The sequence below is a fragment of the Micromys minutus genome (genome assembly GCF_963924665.1).
Source record: "Micromys minutus genome assembly, chromosome: 9".
Classification (NCBI taxonomy): domain Eukaryota; kingdom Metazoa; phylum Chordata; class Mammalia; order Rodentia; family Muridae; genus Micromys; species Micromys minutus.
The window spans coordinates 29,899,244-29,924,762 of record NC_137978.1 but is presented as its reverse complement, the minus strand read 5'-3'; the positions used below and the strand labels follow the sequence as shown (position 1 = coordinate 29,924,762).

Genomic DNA, 25,519 nt, shown 5'->3' with positions numbered 1-25,519 from the left:
GGAAATGGATGGACTTGAAGCTGTCATCCTGAGAGAGATAACCCAGTCATAACATAACACACATAATATGTACTCAATTATAAGCAGATACTAACCCAAAAAGATTGAATGCCCAAGTAACAACTCACAAAAATTATTAAGCCAAGGAAGGCCAGAAGGTGGATGCCTCAGTCCTACTTGGAAGGGAGAACAAAATGCTTATGGGAGGAAATAAGAGACAATTAGAGGAGCAGGGATTGGAGAAAAGATCATCCAGAGACTGCCTCACCAGGGGACCAACCCCATATGCAGCCACTAAACTCAAGCACTATTGTTGATGCCAATTAGTCCTAACTGGCAGGAACATGATATGGATGCCTCTCAGAGGCTTGGCCAGAGCCATACTGATACAGAGGAAGATGCTTGCAGCTAACCATCAGACAGAACATGGGGACCCCAATGAAGGTGCTAGTGAAAGGACTGAAGGAGTGAAAGGATCTGCAACCCCATGGGAAGAACAAAATTATCAACTAACCAAGCCCACCACAGCTCCCAGGGACTAAAACAACCAATGAGTTTGCGTGGAGAGACCCATGGCTACAGGTGCACATGAAGCAGAGGACAGCATTGTTTTTGTACATTAAAGGTAATGTTATATTTCATTTTTAGGCTTTAAATATTTTATACTCACTAAACATCTTTACCTACTATTTATATTTCAGCTTTCAGAATAAATGATACTTACTTGAGGGACCATGCATGGTACATTGATACTCCATCCTTTAGTTAGCCCAAAATAATTTTATTCATGTCCTATGAAAGTGCTATCCAACTGAAATGTTGCCTTTCCAGAGGATCTTACTTTGTCTGTAGTGTTATCTCCACTAAAAACCATTTGTTTCTTCTCCTTAATTCTGTATCATTCTTTATGTACTTCTACTTTTTCCCACTTAGCAATACAAAAACAAAAACAGAAGCAGATACATTCAACTATGAGACTGAAGTCGGGGACCCCTGTAGTTAAATTAGGGAAAGGCTAGAACAAGGCACCTGTGCCCACACCTAATGGGCCCAAGAAAGCTCTAGGTTAGATGTAGGAGCATTTATAACAAGGAAAAACATTTTTGCTAATATTTGTGGCTCTAAAATTACCTGAAAAAATTTTAAATTCCTTGTTTCATTTATTAATTCTCATGATGTTTTGTAAATGCTCATATGGAAGAGAATAATTAGAAAGAGAAATATATTTTGATAGCAAATACATAGAATTTGGAAGGATAGATGCTATTAGTGGTTATATGTGATGGAACTTTAAAATTTCAATGAATTTTACTTTAACCACAGAGACTGTTGGTCTCTGAATGACAGAGTACGATGTGTATAATTTACAACATACCTTTCTTCAAAAACACAAACAAAAAACAAAGCCAAAAATCAGATCAGGTTTATATTTATCATCCCATGATTGAGTACAGAGTATATCAACAACAAAATATCATGTAGAAATCACTTTAATGATCTTTCCAATCTTCTTATTTTATTGCATTGGGAAGGTTAATCAAAGAAGGTATTTCAGATCAACAAAAGACTGTACAAAACACTTCTCTTTGTTCCCATCTCCCATCTTCCCCATGCATTAAATATGCTTAGAAAATACACTTGGGTTATGGGCTTTTGGAGGGTATCACCATTAACTTCTGTAAGTATTCCTATCCCCAATTTCAATGTATGCAAAGATATAAATCTCAGATATCTAGACATGTAGGTTTTTAGTTGTGTTCATACATAGTAAACTAAGTTCTGGAATCATCAGGGAACATTTGATTTTAAAATTCTACTGCTTTAGACTCTAACCATTGTCATTAAGAGGGCTAGTGTATAATGGAATTAATTATAGTCCACTAAAACAGCCCGAGAACTTCTTACACCCTTGCCATTTGCTACCAAATATTTGTTACTTTATCTCTTTAAAACAGGAAGGCACTGAGTAGCCATATATTTGCAAAATGTGTTCTTATATGTGTCTTACATTCATTTAATTTCTATAACTAGCAGATTTCCAAGTTCATGCTAAAACCGAGAAGTCTAGGAATCACTTATAGGACTTTATGAGACATATCAAGAATGCTGTACTCTGAAAACGGAAGACATAATATTTTTCACTATCTCTGAGAATAAAAGTCCAGATAAAAATAAAACCTTAACATTTATCCTGAGGCAGAGATTTTGTCCCAAACTGATAATCTATTTATTATTACAGGAAGTAGTGAAATCCCAGGCAAGAAAATGTTAATTATTATTCCTGTCTTTATACTGGGGAAAGTCAAATTACGCAAACAATGGAGATATTCTACTATGGGAATCTGCAAGTTATTTGCTATGTTTGAATTGAGCTATTTTTCTGGAAACCTGAATTGTGATAAATTTCTTGAAATCAGTAAAATCTAATGTTTTGACAGGCAATGCTCATGGCCACTGTGAAATTTGAGATTTTACTTCCTGGGAGTCAGGATGCAGTCTAGGTAACTGACAGAAGGAATATGCAGAAAAAGAACAGAAAAGGGAACAATAAAGATGCTCAATGTAAAATATTGGCAATTATATGGAATGTTTAGGACCTATGGAGATTATTTAATAAAATTTCTATGAAAGTTTCCTTTGCATATTCACGTTCATTCTGCACCCTAACATTTAACAAAGTGTACAGAACATTACAATGCTCAATAACATTCTGAAAAATTTATAAACATCTATATTGAGGGAAATGGAAATTAAGACAGTGTGAGAAGTTTTATATTCAAGTTCCAGCAGTAAAATGAGGAATTACATATAGGCTGGTTTGATAACTTATCCTGTGCTAAAATTTCAGGCTATTTCATACTAAAACACTCAATCACTAGTTATCATTAATTGCTGTTACTAAGGCCTGCCAAAATTCTATATAGTCACTAACATAATTTTCAGGTATTATATTACAAGTGCAAGGACTCCTTACTATTTCAAAATCTCGTCAAGAGGACAGGGAAGTGGGGGAGAGAATCTAAATGACACAATATGGAGCGTACAGTAATGAAATAATTTTAGTTTTAAGATTTGAGAGATTGGGAGGTGTTGGGAATGTGAAACGGGAGAGAAAGGAAGAAGAAAAGATGAAGTAAAGTGAGGAGGATGAAGAAGAGGAGAGGAAACGGAAGAGGAAAGGAAGCAGGAAGAGGGAAAGGGAAAAAAAGGGAGGAAGGAGGGAGGAAAGAGAGAGAAAGAAAGACAGACAGACAGAGAGAGAGAGAGATAGAGAGATAGAGAGAGAGAGAGAGAGAGAGAGAGAGAGAGAGAGAGAGACAGACAGACAGACAGACAGACAGACAGACAGAGAGAAAACCCAAGGCTAACAGTTGAAAAGTTCTAATTAGCAATTAGAGATGTTGCATAAGATCTTAACATAGAACTTGGAAAACTGCATGAATTTACTGTACTTCAAAGGTTCCTATAAACAGAAACAAAAGGATATCATTTGATTGACTTGAAGTATCCATAGACACACGTGCATGTCTGCATTATTGTCTTCTTGGGTTGGATTGAGAGATGCACAGTGAAGCTTTGCCCTTTGCTCATATTTATTGACAGACAGAGATCAAAAGTGCAGCTGTTTAATCGATTTTATGCCGCAAGGTAAAACACATGACCAGAGATATATTTTTACCATTTACTAAAGAGTTTTATTTATCTGTTATCAAATGTCTGCATTTTTATAAACCTGAACTTTTCAAGCTAGCATTTATAGAAAATTACCAAGCATCATCTGTAGATAAAAGAAAAATTCAATATTTATGAAATGCTAGTTTTCTATAAATACAGACATTTGGAGACTATCATCTCAGTAGTCATTAAATTTTGAACAAGGATCAAAGCTAGAATAATATTAACAATTCCTTGCATTTGTGTAGCATTTTACATGTTATTAATAATGGATGACATTTGTTGAGCATTTAGCAAGTGCCAGGTGCATTACATAAGGAATTCAGTTCATTCACAAAAACTGTTGCTTAACACCTACTATGTGATAAAGACTAATACTTGGTTTCTGTAAAATTTTATTTTATCAGTCTCAACAAATGTTGGTTTACTGAAAATACGAATATCTGGAGGATAGGATGAAGCAGTTTCAAGGCCCTGTGAGGCAATATATAAATAAGTAGGTTCTCGCCTTAGCTTTTATAACGTTGAGAATACTTAATCTTCTCTAGTTTCAACTACTCCAATCCAGTTTTCCCACTTTTTGTTATACTTAAAAATATTTTTTACAAAGTATGAAAATGTACCTATAAAGGAAAAATGTTTGCAAAAGAATGTGGTCTCAATAATCAGTGTAGTTATTATTATTACTATTAGTGTCGTATCATCACCATTATAATTAGTAGCCAATCATATCTAATTCCTCTCCTCCTCATATAACTTTTAACATGCATACAAATACAATGTAGAAAATAACAACACACACACACACAAACACACACACACACACACACACACACACACACACACACAAACCTCAAATAGAAGGAAGGAATGAAGAAAAGAACAGATGCATCCAGAGTGTCCAGCCAATTTTTTGACATGGCATTGTCATCAACAAATATGTTTGGCTGCATTCACAGCTATGCTGTGATGCATGTTGCCCACAGATTATAGTTTGGGCAAAACTATAGTTTCCTACATTTTTCTAGTCAGTAACTATATCTAAAGTAGACCAAAGGAACAGGAGTTGGTGGAGGTTCAATTTTAAGTATATTTCCAATGATATATAATAAATTAAAATAAGACAAAAAATTACCAAACATTATAATATATAACTATTACCATAACAAATTTTGTTTCTACTAAGCATGGGACCAAGTTCCCAACATTCTAAAAGCATAGTACATAAAGCCCTGATAATTGCCATCTAATACTCTGGTTCATAATCTTCAGGTATAAGGAAGCTGTGTCCCAACTATGCTAAAGGGACACTCAATCAACGAGTCAAATTTTCTGCTCAGAAATGGATCCCATCACATGGGTCACTTACCATTTTGGTCTGCTGGTAGACTTCACCATTGGTGCCATTCCATCTCTGTAAAGACTTTTAGTTTTACTGAAGTTAACAATGTTGAAAATGACCCTCTGTAAAAGAAACAGAAATGTATCAGCCGCTCTTACTATGAAAATTACCATATTTTGCTAATTAAAAGAGAAAATCATAAGCAAGTTTAAAGGAAGCCACAAAGACTAGCACCCTGCAGTGCAACAGTGATCACGAATTGTAACTTGTTTGTGAAGGGTAAGCTGGTCAGCTTACAGATCTTATTCTTTAAGAATTAGTTACTACAATTGATTTTCACTTAATTAGTTTTGAAGCCCTGAAAGCCTGATATTTATTTCTAACACAAACACTTTTCAGGTTTTTAACCTTCTACTGTGAGCTGTAATGATTCCCATGTTGATGAATGGTGGTAATTGTATCTACCTATGTGGGTTTCTAATGGGAACTAAAGGTGTTAATGTATGTATAGTGTCTAGACTCTCATTAAGAAATATAGATTTCAATATAAACTTTATCTATTTTTCCATTCTTCTCTAGAAAAACATAATTTTCCTGAAAATCAGTACTATCATTAGGGTAAAGATAGACCTTCAATGTTAATGAGACAAAAGATACTCAGTACAAAATTACAACAAAAGTAACCTCTAACTACCTGGAAATGTTTTGACTACATTTAGAGACACCTTTCTTTTTCTGTACCTCCTCTGTGCTACACTCTGTGCTCAGACCCAGGGTGTGTGGCTCAACCCTAATCTCAGCACACATTGTGTAACTATAGGTAGTTGGTTAAGTCATCTCCTCATGATGTTTTACCCTTACAATAGTAGAATGTAGCAGAGTATTCTAGGAATCTTTGTCTTAATGAAAACTCTTTCATAAAGAGACACAAGTGTTTGTGAATGAAATACGCCCAATATCACGAAAATATTCCATGACACCTGAAGACTAGGGCTTAAGAAACTAAAATAGAAGGAAGAGAGAAATATGTTCTGAGAAATTACCATTGTCTAGCCTATCACTACACCTATGGTGGAAAGATAAATCATAAAAATTTCATGGGATACTCTATCCATACATTATTTACATGTCAGGTATAATATAATTTTTACATAAAGGATCTTATATATTCTTTCATATCTAGAATTAAAACAATAATTTCTCCATTTTACAGATATGGAAACTAAATCTCTGAGATTCTACTTAACTTGTTCAAAGTCACACAACTCAGAGATAATAGAACTTATACTTGAATTCAAGAGATTAAAAAAGGTAAGACAGTAATGATTCCTACCTTTGGGGAGTTGTTTATTAAGGTTCTAAGATAATATAGCTATAAGTAAATCATTGTTTTAAATAAGAAGGAAATGAAATATGATAGCAAGTTTTAAACTCTCAAAACGGTGTTTTATTAAATAAACAAAGATTACTATTTTATATTTGGAACAAATGTATAAATGTATAAATGACTTTATTCCATGAAACGAGTTCATAGGAATCACTTGTGTTTTTGTTTATCTTCAGAGACCCTGTCTTTGACCCCAACTCCAGACATTTTAGACCTCCATTCTGTCTTTACATTAAGCCATCAAGAATGTCCAAGGCTGCTCCATTATTAATAACATAGCTACTGGTTGTCAGTTCAATTACTTTCCCCAAGGTCTTGGCTACTATCTGATTTTTAAAAAAAATCAATATCAAGGGGACAAATGGTTCTAGAACTGCACATGGCATAATCCCCTTTTTTTTCTTTTGAGATTTTGTGTGCCAAATTCATTTTCAGTGAACATAGAATATGTCATGTATATATGCAGGAGTTAAATTATCAATAAAGCAAGAAAGCTAATAAAGAATGATACAAACACACAAAGCTGAAATCAGAAGGCAGAAAGTAAGTGGAATGTTTATGAATTACTATCATTTTATAACATTTACTATCATGATTGAAATATTTCTCAAGTATTTTAAATATTTTATATTACTTCACTATTACATCCTTGACCAAAAGCTGTATATTTAAACTCAATTTAAAACAGTGTGAAAATTAAACTAATAACAGTCAGGTATTTTTGCCTTTATCCCATTAAAAACCCTCCCGGCCTCTATTATTGGTGATAAGAATAAAATAATGAGGCGAAATCTTATATTTGAAAAGGCATTAGCTAATGATCTCACTATTCTCATTATATACTAAATTCTCGGTCATTTCAGTCAGGTTATTCTGCCTTGTAAGTTAGAATCACCTGCAAAAGTTTGAGAAGTACAGACCCTTATATTCCAACATGAGTTTCATTTGATCAATTTCTTATTTGGTTGAAAGTAAGAGACTGTATCTGACAGAAGCTATTTGCTACTTCTCCTTGTTATAATTTTCAAACCAACTGTTTCTTATAAGCTAATGTATTGGGGGATTCTTTGCTAGCTTGTGGGCTTTGGAGAAGAGGTTGTATCCTAAAGACTCTAACATAATCAGTGGATAAGACCCTTAATGGATTCCAATATTCTGTCATTTTGAGAAAGTGGTGGGAAGTAAGAACTGGAACCATGTTTGAATAAGCAGGACACTGGGTAAGTTCCAAGGAAAGTTGTCTTCCTTCCCTCCCTCCTCTACAACACTCTATCTATTTTAAGTGAGGAAGTGGCGAGTATATTCGAATAGGATGTCTCCTGGCTTCTTATTCTGACTCACCTTAGGCTCAAGAGGACAGGACCAGGGGCACATAGATAATAACAGAGCGAACAATGTACACTAAGAGGAATGATCAACCAAAAATAAATCACTGAATAAGAAGACTACAAAAGAATTTAGATTATACAACTGTAGTAAACTACAAAGTATTTTTTATGTATTTAAATACAAGCATAAGAGAAGTTCCTCATCAACAACAAAACCCTACTCACTAACTTAAAATATGCAGTTGAATTTAAATATCCATCTCTCAGTTTAAAACTGCATAATAAATATTATTGCAAGAGTAATTAATAAGATTTAGAAAGAGCTGAAGAAATCCAGAATTAAGAATACAGAACAACTTGGATTTGCCTTCAGGAGGCTGAGCTCCCAGATCACCTGCACAAGAACTTTTCCATCTGGACCAAGGGTTATCATAAGGCCCAGGCCTGCCAGATTTCCTGCAAGGGAACTCCAAGAGTTGTCAGAGCACATGAAACTGGTACTCTCTGAAAAAGAGTCCTTTTTTGGCCTAGAAAAAGAGCTGAGTCTTTGATATTAGGACTCAGGACCTGTGGGCAGAGGGCTGAGCTCCTAGAACGGCCTCTAGAGATCTATCACACCTGAGCCCACGAAGACAGAACTGAATCACTGCCATCAGAACTCACTGCCTGACAACAAAGAGACAAACACCGAGGAACAATCTCCCTTCTGAGCCCACTGGCCTTCAGATCCACACAAGAGACAAGGACCAGTCAGAAACAAAAAACTCACCTACAATCACTGACAAGAAGATGGCAAGAAGAAAGCAGAAGAACCCAAACAATAGAAACCAAGACAACTTGGCAACAGCAGAACCTAGTTCACTCACCACAGCAAGTAGTGGCTTTCCCAATACTCCAGAAAAACAAGATTTAGACTAAAAATCATACTTCATGATGGTGATCTTCAAGAAGTATATGAATAACTCCCTTAAACAATTACAGAAGAACCACGAGAAATCACTCAAAGAACTACAGAAAAACACAACCAAACAGGTGAAGGAACTGAAAATGGAAATCGATAAAGAAAACACAAAAAGAGACAACCCAGGATATGGAAAACCAAAAAAAAAAAAAAAAAAAAAAAAAAAAGAAAAAGAAAAAGAAAGAAAGAAAAGAAAGAAATCAGGAATTTGAGATACAAGCATCATCAACAGTCTACATGAGATGGAAGAGAGGATCTCAGGGGCCAAAGACAACATAGAAAACATAGACAAAACAGTTAGAGAAGATGAGATACAAAAACCAAAGAGCTTCTGACACAAAATGTCCAGGAGATCCAGGACAAAATGAGAAGACCAAACCTAAGTTTAATAGGTGTAGAAGAGGGCAAAAAATATCAACTAAAAGGCACAGTAAATATTTTCAACAAAATTATAGAAGAAATCCTTAAGAATGAGATGACCAGGAACACACAGGAAGCCTACAACTCTTCAAATATATTGTACAAGAAAAGAAATTCTTCCTGACACACAATCGTCAAAACACCAAATGCTCAAAACAAAGAAAGAATACTAAAAGCAGTAATGAATACAAAGAACAAAAGAAGTTAGACACCAGAGAATAAAACAACCCTATTTCAAAAATGGGTACAGAGCTAAACAAAAAGTTCTCAATTGAGGAATTTCGAATGGCTGAGAAGCATCTAAGGAAGTGCTCAACATCCTTAGTCATCAGGGAAATGCAAATCAAAACAACCCCCGGGATTCCTCCTCACACCAACCAGAATGGCCAAGATCAAAAACTCAGATGACAGCAGATGCAGGTGAGGATGTGGAGAATGAAGAACACTTCTCCACTGTTGGTGGTGTTGTAAACTGGTACAACCACTCTGGAAATCAGTCTGGCCATTCCTCAGAAAATTGGACATAGTAGTACCTGAAGACCCAGTTATTCCACTTCTGGGCATATACCCCAGAGAAGCTCCAAAATACAACAAAGACACATGCACCACAATGTTCATAGCAGCTCTATTTATAATAGCCAGAAGCTGGAAAGAACCCAGATGTCCTTCAGTAGATGAATGGATACAAAAATTATGATATATTTACACAATGGAGTACTACTCCACTATCAGAAACAATGACTTTATGAAATTTTTAAGAAAATGGATGCATCTAGAGAATATCATCCTGAGTAAGATAACCCTGTCACAAAAGAACAGACATAATATGCAGTCACTGATAATAGGATACTAAACCCAGAAAGCTCTGAACACCCCAGAAACAACTCACAGATTATATGAAGTTCAAGAAAAGACAAACGCCAAAGAAAAAGAAAAGAAAAAACCATTATGCTTAATCTTCACACACCAAAACTTTGACTATTTCCAGGTTACATCCTGTTTTACATGTACTTTATGCTCATTGTAACTAGTAAGATCTTAATGCACACTATCAAACCTTTATAAAGAAAGCCAAGCACTGACAAAAATGTATTCTTATACTTTTATGCAAAAATGCTTAAAATTTGTACATTTATCTTTGTTTTTTAAAATAAAGTTGTTCAATTAAAAAAAAGAACAAGTGTAGCCCAGTCTCAGTGATAAGCCATGGTTGTGAATTTCTAAATATTATCTAGTTCTAAATATTATCCAGCAGTAAACTTCCTCACAGATAAAAAGTAATATAAGGACATAATATGACACATATTAGGAATAAAAAGATATATCAAAAATTAAAAATAGATATTAGTATAAGTTACAAGACTAGGAAATTACAAACACAAAAAATTTGAAGGTTGCCCTGACATATGGATCAGTGCTAATAATATCTGCAATGAAATATGAGATGCAAGTTGGATCTTTAGACCCAACTCCTACAAGCTAAACACACACACACACACACACACACACACACACACACACAAACTGTGATGAAAAATAATTAAAATAAAAATACTGAAAAATTAATTTCCATAATTAGAATAAAAGGGAAAATACATATTAATACAAAATATTTTGTTTCTAAAGTCAACACAAGATATACCAAACACTTTTATTACATATATAAAGGCAATTGATTATATTAACAACATCCTCATATAGAAAACTCAAAGTATGGCAGTTTAATCAGAGGATTTGTTCAACAATGTAAAAAAAGAAACCAAAACTGCACAGAATGCTGTAGATACTTCAAAGTGAGAAAACACCTTCCGATTTGTGCTATACAACCACATAACTTGGACAATGACATCTCCCCTTTGCAGAGGGAAAAGCGTAAGTTTCTCTATCACACCATGTACCAAATTGGTGACTTAAATCCACTGGAGGAGGAGAAGACAAATCATACTGAATTTGAATTATCCCAGGAATTCTTAAAATCCTAAAATTCTTAAGTGAATCATAATATATTAAAAGAAGAAAAAAGTATTTACCCCAAATTGCAGATAAACGCATTTGATAAAATACAGTGCTCCAGAAAACCGATTATAAGAAAGTTTTTAATCTCATAAAGGTTTTCTACCCAAAGAAAAATGTATAAAAATAAAATCATAATATCATAATTAATCACAAAGAACACAAAGAATTTTTATCAAATTTGGGGACAAGAAAGGAGTCAGCTATTACTACATTCATATCTTTATGTAAAAATTATTTGGGAGATTTATGCTACTTTACTTTATTTTTCCATTAGCTTATTCATTTATTAACTTTACATCAGGATTGCAGCTCTGCTCTCCTCCCAGATCTCCCTCCCAACAGCCTCTCCTCCCACCCGATCCCCTGTGAGAAGGAGATGGTCCCCTGGATACCAGCCCACCCTGACATACCAAGTCACTGTAGGACTAGGCACATTCTCTCCTACTGAGGTCAGATAAGGCAGCCACAGCAAGGAGAACAGGATCTACAGGCTGGCAACAGATTCAGGAACAGTCCTTGCTCCAGTTTTTGGGAGACACACATGAAGACCAAGCTGAACTTTTGCTACAAATGAGCAGCAGCATAGGTCCTGCCCCTGTACGCACTTTAGTTGGTGGTTCAGCCTCTGGGAGCCCACAAGGGTCCAGATTATTTGACTCTGTTGGTGTCCTTCCAGAGCGACACCATTTCTTCCACTCCTATTCATGATTTCCTAACTACACCAACAATGCAATGAAAATAAGTACAAAGAATGGAATTGTAAAGAAAAAAATTATATTATAGGATTAAGCACATCTCTCAATGAGGCCATCCACATGTCCTCTGCTACACATGAGCTTGGGGCCACAAACTACTAGCCCATGTATGCTCCTTGGGTTTTGGCTTAGTCTCTGGTAGCTCTGAGGTGTCTGGGTTAGTTGACACTGTTGTTCTTTCTATGGGGTTACAAGCCCCTTCAGGTTCTTCAGTCCTTCCCCCAACTCTTCCATATGGGTCCCTGACTTCAATCCAATGGTTGGCTAAGGCAACCTTTGGAATGTAAATAAATAAATAATTTATTAAAAACAGAAAATAATTTTATAAAAAATAGCAAAAAAGAAATTCTTTTAAAATCTAAAAAAAAAATATTTTATATATACTACCAAAGTAATTTTGCATGTAGAATATCCCTAGAGTGTGCTTCTAGAAGTCATTGATAAAAAATATTTTAAAATTCATTACATATTTACATAAAATTTAAAAACATTAAAACATAAAAATGTTATGTGCTTTATATTTATAGTTGTTTCAAAAAAGTAAATACCTACATATAAATGGAGCCATAGTATAAAACTTTTAAACGCAAAACTATCAAACAGTAAGACCAATCAAAGAGTGGCAACACCATGGGAAGAGCAACATCAACTAACTTGGACACCCCAGAGCTCACAGGGAGTAAACCTCCAACCTAAGATTGCACATGGAGGAAGCCACGGCTCCAGCTACATATGTAGCAAAGGATGCCTTATCTGGCATCAGTGGGAGGGGAATCCCTTGGTCCTGTGGAGGCTTGTTGACCTCGTGTAGAGAGAATACTAGGGCGGTGAGGGGGAGTGGGTGGGTAGGTAGGAGTGCACCCTCATAGAAGCAGAGGAAGGGAGAATGCAATAGGGGGCTTGCAGAGGGGAAACTGGGAAGGGGGACAACATTTGAAATGTAAACAAATAACGAATAAAAAAGACCAATCAAAATGTAACAAATGAGTGGAAGAACCTCTTATTATCATGTATTCATAAATAAAATTACTACTGAGATCAATGTAATTAATCAAAATTACAGCAGATGTAATTGTATATATGTGTTTCTCTCTCTCTCTCTCTCTCTCTCTCTCTCTCTCTCTCTCTCTCTCTCTCTGTGTGTGTGTGTGTGTGTGTGTGTGTCTGTGTGTGTGTGTGTGTGTGTATATGTGTGTGTGTATAATCTAATGTCATTACAACATTTCCATGGAACTGCAAAAAGCAAAATCTAGCAACAATATAGACAAACTAAGACTAATAACCAAATTAAAGAGTCTGAGAATATGTTTAATATACGCAAGGCACAGTATTAGTGAGGAGGTGAATAGTTGACTATTAATGAATGGTACTGGGACAATTGGCACACTCGGAGAGACAAAAATGCTAGAATTAAGCATAGTCCTCATCTCTCATCTAGGAAACTTTTCCAGGCAACAGATGGAGGTCATTACAGGAAACTACAGCAAATCCAAATGCACAGTTGAGGATCTCCATCTCACCAGGTATATCTACAAAATATTTCTGTACCTACGGTTCAGGGAACTTTGCAAAAGTGGATGTAGAAAGATTGTAAGAGCCAGAGGATCAGGGGATTGGCTGTGAGATTGTGTCTCCTAAAAATGTCAGAAGCTACACATATGAAGTCTTACTAATATAACTTCCCAGACACAAGCTGAACAAGAAGAACTATAATAAACATGGCAAAGTGGATAGAGAAAAGTGTAATAGTCTTCAACCCTTCCCAAAGAACTACAGGCAACTAAAGAATGCTGAGAATGGGAATGGTGGTCTTCCCCAGGAAAGACATAAACTAGTTACCCAATACTACAACTGAATTAAAGAGAGCAAGAAGGGGAATATGGTAAGGCTTTGAGGAAGATAAGGAAAGGGAGTAATGTGGTAGTCATATTAAAATCTTAATTAATTAGTTTATTTATTTATGTATTTATTTATGTATTTATTTATTTATTTATTTATTTATTTATTTATTTATTTATTTATTTATTTGGAAAGTAAAAGCTGTGACCACACATTCTGAGACAAGGAACTTCCAAAATTATTGTTGAATTCATCTTCTTTTGTCTATCTACTGTTGGGAATGTACCTTATTCTTTCTGAAATTACTATTTTTACTTACATCCCAGATGTTGCCTTCTTTCCTGGTGTACCTCCCCAAGTTTTTCATACTACTCTCCTGCCCCTTTGCTTCTGAAAGGGTGCTCTGCCAACCACCCACCTCTACACCACCTCTGCTAGCATCCCCCCTTTCCTGGGACATCAAGTTTCAAAAAATTTTTAAAGTGCTAAGTCAGTGACTTTTGGCAATACACCAAATAGTTTACTTAAATCTAATATAAATTTGGATAAAGATATAATCAGACATGTGTTAGAAAAAATTGGAAGGTCTCAATTATGTGAAACGATGATCATCCTATTAACAGTTGAGAAAAGATAATCTAAGAAATAAATTCATTTTTATCCATGCAATCAGAAAAAACAATTAAGCCAAAAATATCAAGTTAGGAAAGTTATGCGTAAAAGAGTGATTTTTATACAGATGATGAATATGAAAAGTAAAATAACATCTTTAAAGGCAAACTTGACAATAAAGTTGAAGGCACTGAAAATTATGACCCTGAAACTGTGTACTCTGAGATATATTTATAGACTGCATAAGGTCAGATACATGAGAGAGATAAGACACTGCAGTCCATCTGATTATAAGAGTAAAGTAAACAACTAAACCACTTCACTCAGGAGAGTGGATACATTTTGTTTCATTGGCAAAACAGAATACCCATAAACATTTAACATGAATGCTCTAGAGGGACAATTATCCAGGATTGTGTTTAATGAAAAGGCAAAGCAAGCATCATAACACAGAATGATAGCACTTTCAGCTTAATATGTGTATAAAAGTCATAAAATCACTTCTGAATAATACACACTAATTTCAGATATGTGGTTCATTCTGGGAGAAAGGAAAAGAAAAGGTATTTATGATACAATGTTATATTTATCAATGTAAGTAAAAAATCAGCAAGATATGAAGGCTGACAGATATTTGGTTATTTTATAGATATTTATAGCTTTCCTAATATAAAGTATAAAGTTCACCATAATTTTATTGGATATCTTAGTATAAAATGTGAAGTGCAGTACAATATGTCTTTTTCAAATATTCAGTATATTGTTTTCTTGAATCAATAATTCTTATGTTTTATAATTTTAAATGTCATCTTTATAAATTAATAGCATTTTATGTTAAGTTTCTTATAGATTAATTCCTATTTCAGCTTCCATAGATCTATATGCTTATTCTGGGGACAGTCTACCATTGCATTCCTAGCTGTAGTTCAGTGGCACACTTCAATGATGGGAAATCTCCAGTTGATGTTCTCCTCTTGCAGTTGTGAGTGGTTTCATTCACAGCCAGGGAATTATTCACTGTTATTATTCTTAATTAGTTTTTGAAATGTTAGATTATATATTTACTTGATATTTTTCATGGTTTTCATTCTTTCTCAATTTAAAAATATTAAGTTTAGATATACATTATCAGTAGCTGTATATAAATTTTAAAATAATCTTGATTCCTTAGCTTATTCATGAGTTGTTTTCATGTGAATAATGCCAATGTGTCACTTTAAAACAACTAAGTTTTGCCACATTATTCTGGTGACAGAGCAGGAAATAATAAAATGGTAGAAGGCTGTGTGGAACAGTTACATAAACAAGCTCAGTATGGACTTGGAAGGACTAAAAATAGTAAATTAGCCTTGTTGTCATGACATATCCAAGGCATATAGGAAATATAGGTAAGAGTTGCTGAAAAATTATATATCGGTATATTCAACTCATTGACATGCTTACTTCTAAGTAATATTCTCATGATTTTACATTGCTTACTCTCTGAGATGAACCCGCATTTCTAGCATTCTGGGAAGAATTGAGAGGTCCAAGTCTACCTCTCACTGTATGAACTTGACCATGATTTGTCATCTTTCAGAACCTGTTTCTTCATCTGTAAAGAGAGATGCCATATCTACATGATAAAGTCAGAAGATTTAAAGATACTTACTAAGAAAATGTGTTTAGGAAACAAAACATGTATGCTCATGTTCATCTCCATGTATATGAACAAACATTTTAATGTGTGTAGATATATACCTGTTTGTACAGAGTTGTAAAAATATGTGTCCATATAAATATAAGGATCTATATGTAAATATGTAAATGTTTTATATACATAGTTAAGCATCCACCCCACCCATGTTGTCACCCTAAATTTTAAAACTATGCTAAGGGATTCTGGGCTTATCGTACTAAAAAGATAAAATCTTAAGAAAAAGTAATTACTTATTTAATATTAATCCATATTTACAGGAGTCATAGGTAATTCCTTATAAGCTAAACCTGTATATTTTCACTGGCAACTGTTAAAATCTCTACAAGGATGCTAGGGCTTGAGTTAGCTAATAAATAACTGGCTTAAAGACAGCACATTAGAAGAGTCTTCTCTCCCTCACAGAACATTGAGAAGGCAGCAAAAGAGATAGAGAAGGAATGTAACAGAACATTCTCCTCAAAGAAAGTTTAGCCTATCAGACAAGAGCATAACCAAAATGACAGAAACTAAATAACATCTTTCAAAGAGACTCTTTCTTCTCTCTAATCAGAATAACTATCAAACAGTGCCAAGACCAGTCTCCCCAATTCCTTTCTTCCTCTCAACTTGACAATATTTCTTACTGAGTTTTGTTCTAAGTTTTCAGTTCATTCATTCTAAAAAATATTTATCCAAAAATATGATTGAATAAACAAGTACAAGATTTCTATTCTGCATCAGCTGTGATTATAGATATGAATAAAAGTGATTTCTTGACCCTTAGACAAGGCTTATAAGCAAACACACAGTCACAACCACTCACACACATACACATGCATGCATGCATGTATGCACACTCCAATGCTGAAGAAGAGTCAATATTATAGCCAAGGTGATGCAAAAAATGGTTTCTGTGGGAGAGGGAGTCATGGTCTTGTTTTATAACCAAGGATGGCCTTGAACATGAACTTCTTATCTCAGTCTTCTGGGTACAGAGATTATAGGTATGTGATACCACACAAGCCTACAAATTAGAATCTTTATTGAAGAAGAATGATCAACCAGATAGGAGAGAATGTTTGCAAGACATTACTTCAACATGAAGAAAACATACAATTCCTGGAATTATTAGTTATTTTGTGCAGGTAGAAGGAAGTATTGCCTGAATTTTCCTGAAAGCACAGAGACTGGATAAGACTAGAGATTAGAGCTTGACATTAAGGTATACAGCAGTTGTGGTAAGAAATTTTTGCTTTGGCTGAGAACAGTATCAAAAGACTATTGAAGCTTCTTTTTTACTGTATATGTGAAAAGTTCAGCTCTTTATTTAAAAGCAATCTAGAGAATCTGGAGAATCAGATGAGTGAGGACAGATGACAATTATATACAGTCTTAAGGATAAAATACACAGATAAATAAGTGATCATAAATCCACGTGGTATAACCTCTTGAACCCGAATAAACCAGTTCAATGAAAACACAAACCAATAAATATGAATACAAGCTGTGCACCTAGATTGGACAGATCTACAATTACAGGACTCCATTCCCCAGCTTTGAGATCCCTTATAACTGGTTTCGCTAGGCCATATGTTCCAGCTCCATCTTCTGCCACCTTCTCCTCCTCCTCCCAGATCCTCTTTCCTCACCTTCCATTACCCTGCCCAATCACTGACTAATTAAAATGGAAGAAGGTTCTGATGAAGTCACCTGAGTACAAGACTAGGCAGCCCTTCTTGGGGAAGTGGAATTAGCATAAAAATACATACAGCTACAGGACAATCCACAATAAATCCAGTTTTAAATGATTAATACAAAAGTATGTCAAGAATTCCTTGGGGTTGACATATAGTACACTGAGGAGAGTGGTCATATCTACACAAACATGAAAGGAAATCTCTCTTTTTTGGATAGTTCATAAAAGAAAAGACACAGTTCTGAGTTGAGAAACTTGTGGTTCAGTACTACAATGCATTTCCTCTGCTATTAATGTGTTTGGTTTGACCAAAGCCAAAGTCATGTCTTCCACTTCTTTTGAACTCTACAGCATATATTAAATAAAACTCATGTTTAGAGCAACTCCTGTTCTCCTGCCTTTGCATGGTGACATCAAGGTCAAGGAGGATGAATAGACACTGTGCAAGTTAGGCCTGGATCTTCCTTCTGGCCCCATGGTCTCAGAAATAAGACCCAGACTCAAAATATAATTACACAGGTCCTGGCCATATAGCCAGGCTATTCTCTGATCAGGTCATAACTTATAAATAACACATATATGGAAATCTACATTTTCCACATGACTTGTTATCTGTGCTCAGGTACCATATGTCCAGTCCATCTTATCATATATTCTTGGGCAAATTCCGCATGCCTCACTCCATTCCGAAATGATTTCTGCTTCTCAGATGTCTCACCTTCTATTCTACTTTTTCCTATTTGCCATAGGCTTTTTTTTTTAATTGAAAGGTGATGCATCCATATAAGATATTTTTTCTATAAGACGCTGTTTATAGGTTCCAAATCAAGCCAATTTCTAACCCATCAGGGCAGTGGGTATTGGTCTATATCTAATCTGTTTTACATTCATAAATATGTAATATAATGGACAACAATGTGTAAAATAATAGGACAATAGGTATTCACATTGGTTCGTTAAATAATGAACTAATCAACATCTAGGAGCAAAGGAATTTTCAGTAACTCTTAATTATCAAACCTGAATGAATATGCTTGAAAATTTAGGTAAAACCCATGTCTCTCTCTCTCTCTCTCTCTCTCTCTCTCTCTCTCTCTCTCTCTCTCTCTCTCTCTCTCTCTCTCTCTGTGTGTGTGTGTGTGTGTGTGTGTGTGTGCGCGTGTGTGTTATAGTGTTATATAGGATGACTAGTACTACTTACTTTGAACTTCTAGTTATTGCATTTTCATCTTACCATGATATGAAGAATAAATTGATGTCTATGTTTAATTAATATCAGGAAAGGCTCTCTTAAATAAGATGATTATTGGCCATCTAATTTCTTACAAATGGTACAATTCATATTCTTAAAAATAAAATGGTTGTAATTTTCCTTCCTAATCTATGTATAATTTTAAAATATGTATTTATTTAATATATGGAGATATGCATGTGCCTATACAAGTGTGTGCAGATTCAGAATCTTATAAAAGAGCAGTAGGTCTCCTGCATCCTTATTGGGGGTCATAAGCTAACATGTGATCAGTAGGAACTGGGCCTAATCCTTTGTAAACGCAGTAGGTGCTTGTAATCACCAAGTCACACCTCTAGCCCTGCATCAGTGTTCTTATTACTGGTTTTACTATTACCCATTTCAAGAATGACCTTTATGAATGTGAGCAAACTCATGTTTCACCTGGGCCAATAAAAATTGATGCATATTACTTCTGAATTAAGAGTTTAAGAAGCTTTATGTAGTTTATTTGTCTCTTTTGAACTCTCTATCACCAACATTTGATTAAATTCAGGATAAAATGACAAAAGGATGCACATTGAAAAGACAAGGAGTTCTTGCTGAAGCCATTCTGAACTAGTTTATAACCAGATTAATGTGTAACTTTGGTGAGAGATCAGATAAGATTCCCATCTAAATCTGACTACTAATTAAGAAGAGTGTAAATGAAGAAAGGGTTTTATTTTGATTTAAAGTCCAAGGGTACCATCCTGTTAAAGACTCTAGTTTAATTTATATTCTTATAATAAAATGCCCCAACAAAAGCTACTTAGAAGAAAAAAGATTTTTAGCTTACATTTCCAGATTATAGTTCATTATTCTGGAATAGTCACCTTGGAAGGAGCTTAAATCATCTAGTTGTATCATATCCGTAGTCAAGAAAAACAATAAGTAAATTAATGGATGTTTGTTCACACGCTTACTTGTTTTTGTTTTCTTCTTGTTCCCCATTCAATTTATTGACTATTGACCAGGCAATGATTCCTGTGCTAGAGAATAGTGCTTCCACAATGGGAGGGGTCTTCCCATATTAATTTTCTAAAGTAAAACTGTCATGTACACATGACCATATGTCAACAAAATGTAGATAAATCCTTCATTGAGCCTCTCTTCCCAGATGAGTTAAAGTTGTGTTAAATTGTCAGTTACAGCTAAGCATCACAAAGAATCATGGTCTCATGAGATTGAGGGAATTGGTCATGCTGTGTGTACAGTCAGAAGCAGAGACTGAAAAATGCTCTGCTCAGGTATCATCCCTCTCTAATTTTTAACTCAATACAAAGTCTCTGTTCATGAAATGTCACTATCCTCATTAGGGTAGGTCTTTCAACCTCAATTATTCTCACCAACATAAACCTTTTACAGGCATTTCTGTCTTTAGGTGATTCCATAGCTCATTTAATCGCCTAGTTTACAAAAATTAATAAATACAATGATGATGTGGACCTACTGGAAAGTAGTGTCAAGGTTTATTTTTTCTCTTCACTAATCTATAACATGATAATTTGAAAAAGATTTGGTCTAAGGAGTAGAAACCTATATTCAAAACTTGCTTCCACTGTTTTTTTCAAATTTTATTATTTTAGTTAGAAACTATGATGTTTGGTCTTTACACATTGACTAGATTTAGAATCTCCAAGGAGATACATCTCTGGGTCTTACTGGGAGGGAACTGTGGAGTTTTTATGCTTGGCCCAGGATGTAGCATTATTCGGAAGTGTGGCCTTGTTGGAGGAAGTTTGTTACTGGGGAAGTAGGCTTTGATAACTTCCTCCTAGATTACTGGAGGTCAGTCTTCTCCTGGTTGCCTTCAGAACATGATATAAAACTCTCAGCTCCTTTTCCAGTACCATGCCTAGATAGTTACTACCATGCTATCTTCCTTGATGAAATGGACTGAAGCTCTGAATGTAAACTAACCAATATTAAATGTTGTTATTTATAAGAGTTGCCTTGGTAATGGTGTATCTTCACAGCAACAGAAACCAAAACTACAACAGGCACTTATGAAAAAATTGAGTGGAAAATCCACACTTACTGCAGCATCTTCCAACATGAGGCCTGGATAAAATACAGCCCCAGAGAAAAGTAGTATACATCTCCTTTTGCATCTTCTTTCTGAGTTGGTGCTTCCAGTGAGGCTACAGATAATCTATTTTATTAGACTCTGATTATTCAGCCAACTTTCCTATACATACCCAATACAGCTTTCAGAAATGCATTAAGACTGCTTAGGCATTCAACTTTTTGGGAATGAGTATCTATCAAAGTAAAAAAAAAACTGATTGTTTTAGTACTCAGCCCCTATTGTGAATACTAAGCCAATAAAACCCCTTTTATCCTGTTATTGCTTGCACACTATACTCACCATGCTCCTCACCCCCATTCTATTGGTTCTGTTACTTGAAAAACTCCATGGCCAGTGCAGATATCTGTACCAAGACTGACTCTGCACTGAGACAATAGGAAAGGAGTCATAGGATTAGTTCATTCATGAAGAAAACCCAAAATCTGGAGTACAGAACATTTTTTATGCTATTACGTACAACCTGGAAGTCGAAAACTGTAACAATGTAGCTTCTTTCTGGTATGTCCCCAAAGGCCAAGAGTAAGGGAAATCTTCACAGTTGGTAGAATTTCACATAATTGTGTATTTTAGAAAACTGATTAGCTGTAGGACAATAAACTGATTCATAGGCTATAGTCAATGGCTTGGCTGAGTGCTCCCTAATTGAACATTATTTAAAGGAGAGGGAGAGGGGAAGAGAGGAGAGAGAGAGAGAGAGAGAGAGAGAGAGAGAGAGAGAGAGAGAGAGAGAGAGAGAGAGATTGACCAACTCAGCTGCCATCCAAGCTCAATTCCCTCAATTCCAATGCTTTGAGTCAGTCCACTACAACGTCTGCATCTACAAGTTGCTAGAGTGAGTGAAGGAGCTGTTCCTGCAGAATCATATATCTTTACTGAATAAGGCCTTCAGCATGGGGTCCTGTGGCTATAGCCTGGGGTGTTTGCCTGATGACAAAAGTGCTGCCAGAAATCTATGAACAGAAATGCCAAGCCCAGTGAACCTCAGAATGGCCAACATAGAGGGCCAGAGGTGTGTAGCAACCTGGAAGAACCCTTGAACTTGCAGAACCCTTGAACCAGATCAATGCCTCATTGCAATGAATATTTGCATGTAAAGCTGTTTGGAAAACAACATAAAAATGGTATGTGTCACATGGTAGGCAGGTTCCGAAACTACTATGACTAATGAATGTGAAATAGAGGGGTGAGAATGAAGAAGGAGTGGAGCTGTGGGTGAACAGTAGAGAAAGGCAGAACTGCAGGTGCAAAGGTCATGACAGGTGTAAGAGGAGCTACAGTGGATGGGGGAAACATGTTGCTAAGTAGAGACAACTGGGTAGTGTACAGCAACCCAAAAAATACACTCCAACTCAGTCCTTGAACAAATTGCCCAGCCTCATAGTATGCTGGCTCTGAGCTATGACTATCTATCTAAAGTGGAAACTTCTAGTTTCTTTGGAAAGTCAGTTATTTCTAATGATGTTTTGCTCAGACAGACAGGTGAAAAAATGTCTTCCTAAAGCAGACATGTGAAAGAAGGTTTTCCTGAAGCAGACACAGGTGAATGGATGCTTTGCTAGAGAAAACATGTGAAAGGACCTATATATATATATATATATATATATATATATATATATATATATATATATATATAAGTATAAATGTGACCCACAGACAGTGGGAGAGTGCATTGGTTTCCTTTGCTCTGCCTTGCTATTTTTTTGGTAATGACGCCTATGTACGGATTCACCTTATGTAGCCTCCTTGAGCTCAACTTGTGGCAATGCTGCCATTGATAGAAACTCGCCTAAGAACGTCTTATGAGGTTCCTGTGACTTCTTGCTGTGTCAGTAGTTTCTTAAGGGTTGAACTACAGCTGCTGGTTCTTGCCTGGTGTCTGCCTGCCAAAAGGACTGGACTGCAGCTGCTGGTTTGTGCCTGGTGTGTGCTTAGTGTGTACCTAGTGTGTGCCTGATGATAGGACTAGAGTGAAGTTGCAGATTCATGTGTAGTATCTGCTAGATGACTGGTCTATAGCTGCTGAGTCATATTTGGTGTTTTCTACAGGACTGAATTGCTGCCAAAGAAGATCAAGCTTACCCCCAAAGAACTATTGCTGAACAGGTCCAGTTGTTCCATATCCTAATAACTTTTCTCTTCCACTACTGGATGGTAGGCTAGAGGAGAGGTTGAACCCTTATTAAAAGTAGGTTGAAAAAAATTTTATGCCTACAACAAACTGAAGTTTTTTTCTTCTTCTTACATTTTCTTTTTGGAATGAGGATAAGTCCCAAGGGGGAGGAGATAGACCTGGGAGTACCAGGAAGTGAGAATGTTCCAGGTTCATAATGTGAAATTTCCAAAATAAAATAAAATAAAATAAAATAAAACATTATCAAAAATTACTTGTAGATGTACATGTAGAGAATATGGACATATTTAGGTATATGGATAGATCTTCCTAAATGCACAAAGATCATGAAGATATGTATGTCCTATATGAATACGCACACAAAGGTGACCTTAGCTTAAGAAGACTAAAAGTATAATTAAATAAATGTAATTACTCATTCTATTGATAATAGTCAGTCTCTTTTTTTGACCATTCCACAAAATGGACATAGTGGCTAGGATATTAGTGCTATGGAATGACCACCAAGAACAGCAATAGCAGTGGAGAGGACTCAGCCAGAGGCTGGTGTGCTTCAGGGGCCAGAGCTAGAGAAGTGACCAAAGCCCTTTGGGGGAGCCCAGAAGACAATGTGTGGATCATAAACATTCAAACAAGATGTGTGAAGTTGAAGGTATCTTGGTGACCACAGATGTTAGAGATGCCAGGGCTGTTGCGAACCTGCTAAGGAAAGCTGCTAGGGGGTAGAATAAGCCCAAGAGAAAGAGTTGTGTTACAGTCAACAAAGATGAAAGGAGTTGAATGTCAGACATAGAGGTAGAGAGTTTGGAGTTTACCCATCTGGTTATTTTAGTCTTTCTTTAGTCCAGATTTTCTCACTATGACATTTTGGAATGGAAATGTATATCTTGTTGGAAGTATGTTGGATACATTTTGATTCTATAGAATATAGTTAAGAGATTACATGAATCTCAGAAGAGATTTGAATTTTGGAACCTTTAAACACTGTTAAGACAGCAATAAATTATGGAGGTGTTTGAAGTTGGACTAATTTTGCATTTTTCATTATGTCATAGTCACAAGACTATGTGGGCCAGGAAGTGAAATGTGATTTGAATAGGTTTGTCCATACATCTTGTACGAAGAAGTGCCTCACTGTGTGGGTCGAATTTGAGGTTTTCTATGCTCAATCTCTGCCCAGTGAGAAATTTCAGTCTCCTCCTGGTTGCCTGTGGAAGACAATATCTTCCTGGCTGCCTTCTGATCAAGATGTTGAATTCTTAGCACCTTCTCCAGCATCAAGTCTACATTAATGATGCTATGCTTCAAGATGTGAATTTTACCTCTAAAGTTGTAAGTCAGCCCCAATTAAATGTTTTCTTGTATAAGCGTTGCCTTGTTTATGGGGTCTCTTCACAACAATAAAACTCTAACTATAACAGTCAACTACATAATGCATGTTCCTGTAATGCTAGTTGATAGTGAACACTATATTCCAAATGTCTTATCCAGAAATCATCATTTAACAATGACAACAGTTTTGTGAGGGTGATACTAATATTCTTCTTTCCCAGATGGGGAAACTGAAACCTCGCAGTAACAAGCCTATTTTAAAGAATACAATTCTGGCAAGTAGTAGGACTAGAAACTAAAATCGGGCTTATTTAACTGTAAACAGATGGGCTACATTACACAGCATACTGTATGTCTCTATTAGAAACTGGTAAATCAGAGGTCTAGGTTACCCCTGTAATATTGGGGTGATGACTAGGGCTGTTATTTTACTTTGTGCCCTATGTTAAGACTTGATATAAGACAAGGGCCAAATGTAGAGCTAGGCATATGATTCAGTCCATATGAAGATATGCCAGTATCCACAATTATTGGAAAAAATCACTAAATCATTTACCTTATTTGTAATTAGGTGATCATTTAAACATTTCTAATCATGTCAAACTAAACCTTTCCTTTCTCCATAACCTTCCATTTTTACTGTGCTTCATCAGGGAAATAAGAAGAGCAACTGATAGCAAAGATTATATCTTAGGCTGGATAACCAATGAAAGGAGATTCATGTTCATATCATATTCAAATCACATTCCCATGTGTGTTGCTTAAATATTTTTATCATTGATTTAAACCTTAGCTTGAGTAAGTTTACTTTTAATAAAATTATTCGAAACAATATCCACGGATTATAGAAGTTGGCACCTGAGATTTGGACTACATCACTTTTTAAAGTAAAAGGCAAAAACATCTTGTAGATTGCAAATGTAAGATAAAACATCCTCTTATTAATGTCAGCTTTCTCCAAAGAGTTTCTGAGAATACAAAGATC

At 35.5% G+C, this 25,519-nt stretch overlaps 1 protein-coding gene across 2 annotated transcripts in view; it reads right to left on the bottom strand.

Annotated features, from left to right (window-relative positions):
- AGBL4 (AGBL carboxypeptidase 4) overlaps window positions 1-25,519 on the bottom strand; it is a gene marked incomplete at both ends in the record, with an annotated part of 1,110,674 nt that overhangs the window by 630,646 nt on the left and 454,509 nt on the right. For both annotated transcript variants that reach the window (XM_080920614.1, XM_080920613.1), the window contains one exon: window positions 5,045-5,139. In XM_080920614.1, the coding sequence (XP_080776740.1) occupies window positions 5,045-5,139 (95 nt within the window). The remainder of the gene's footprint in view (window positions 1-5,044; window positions 5,140-25,519) is intronic.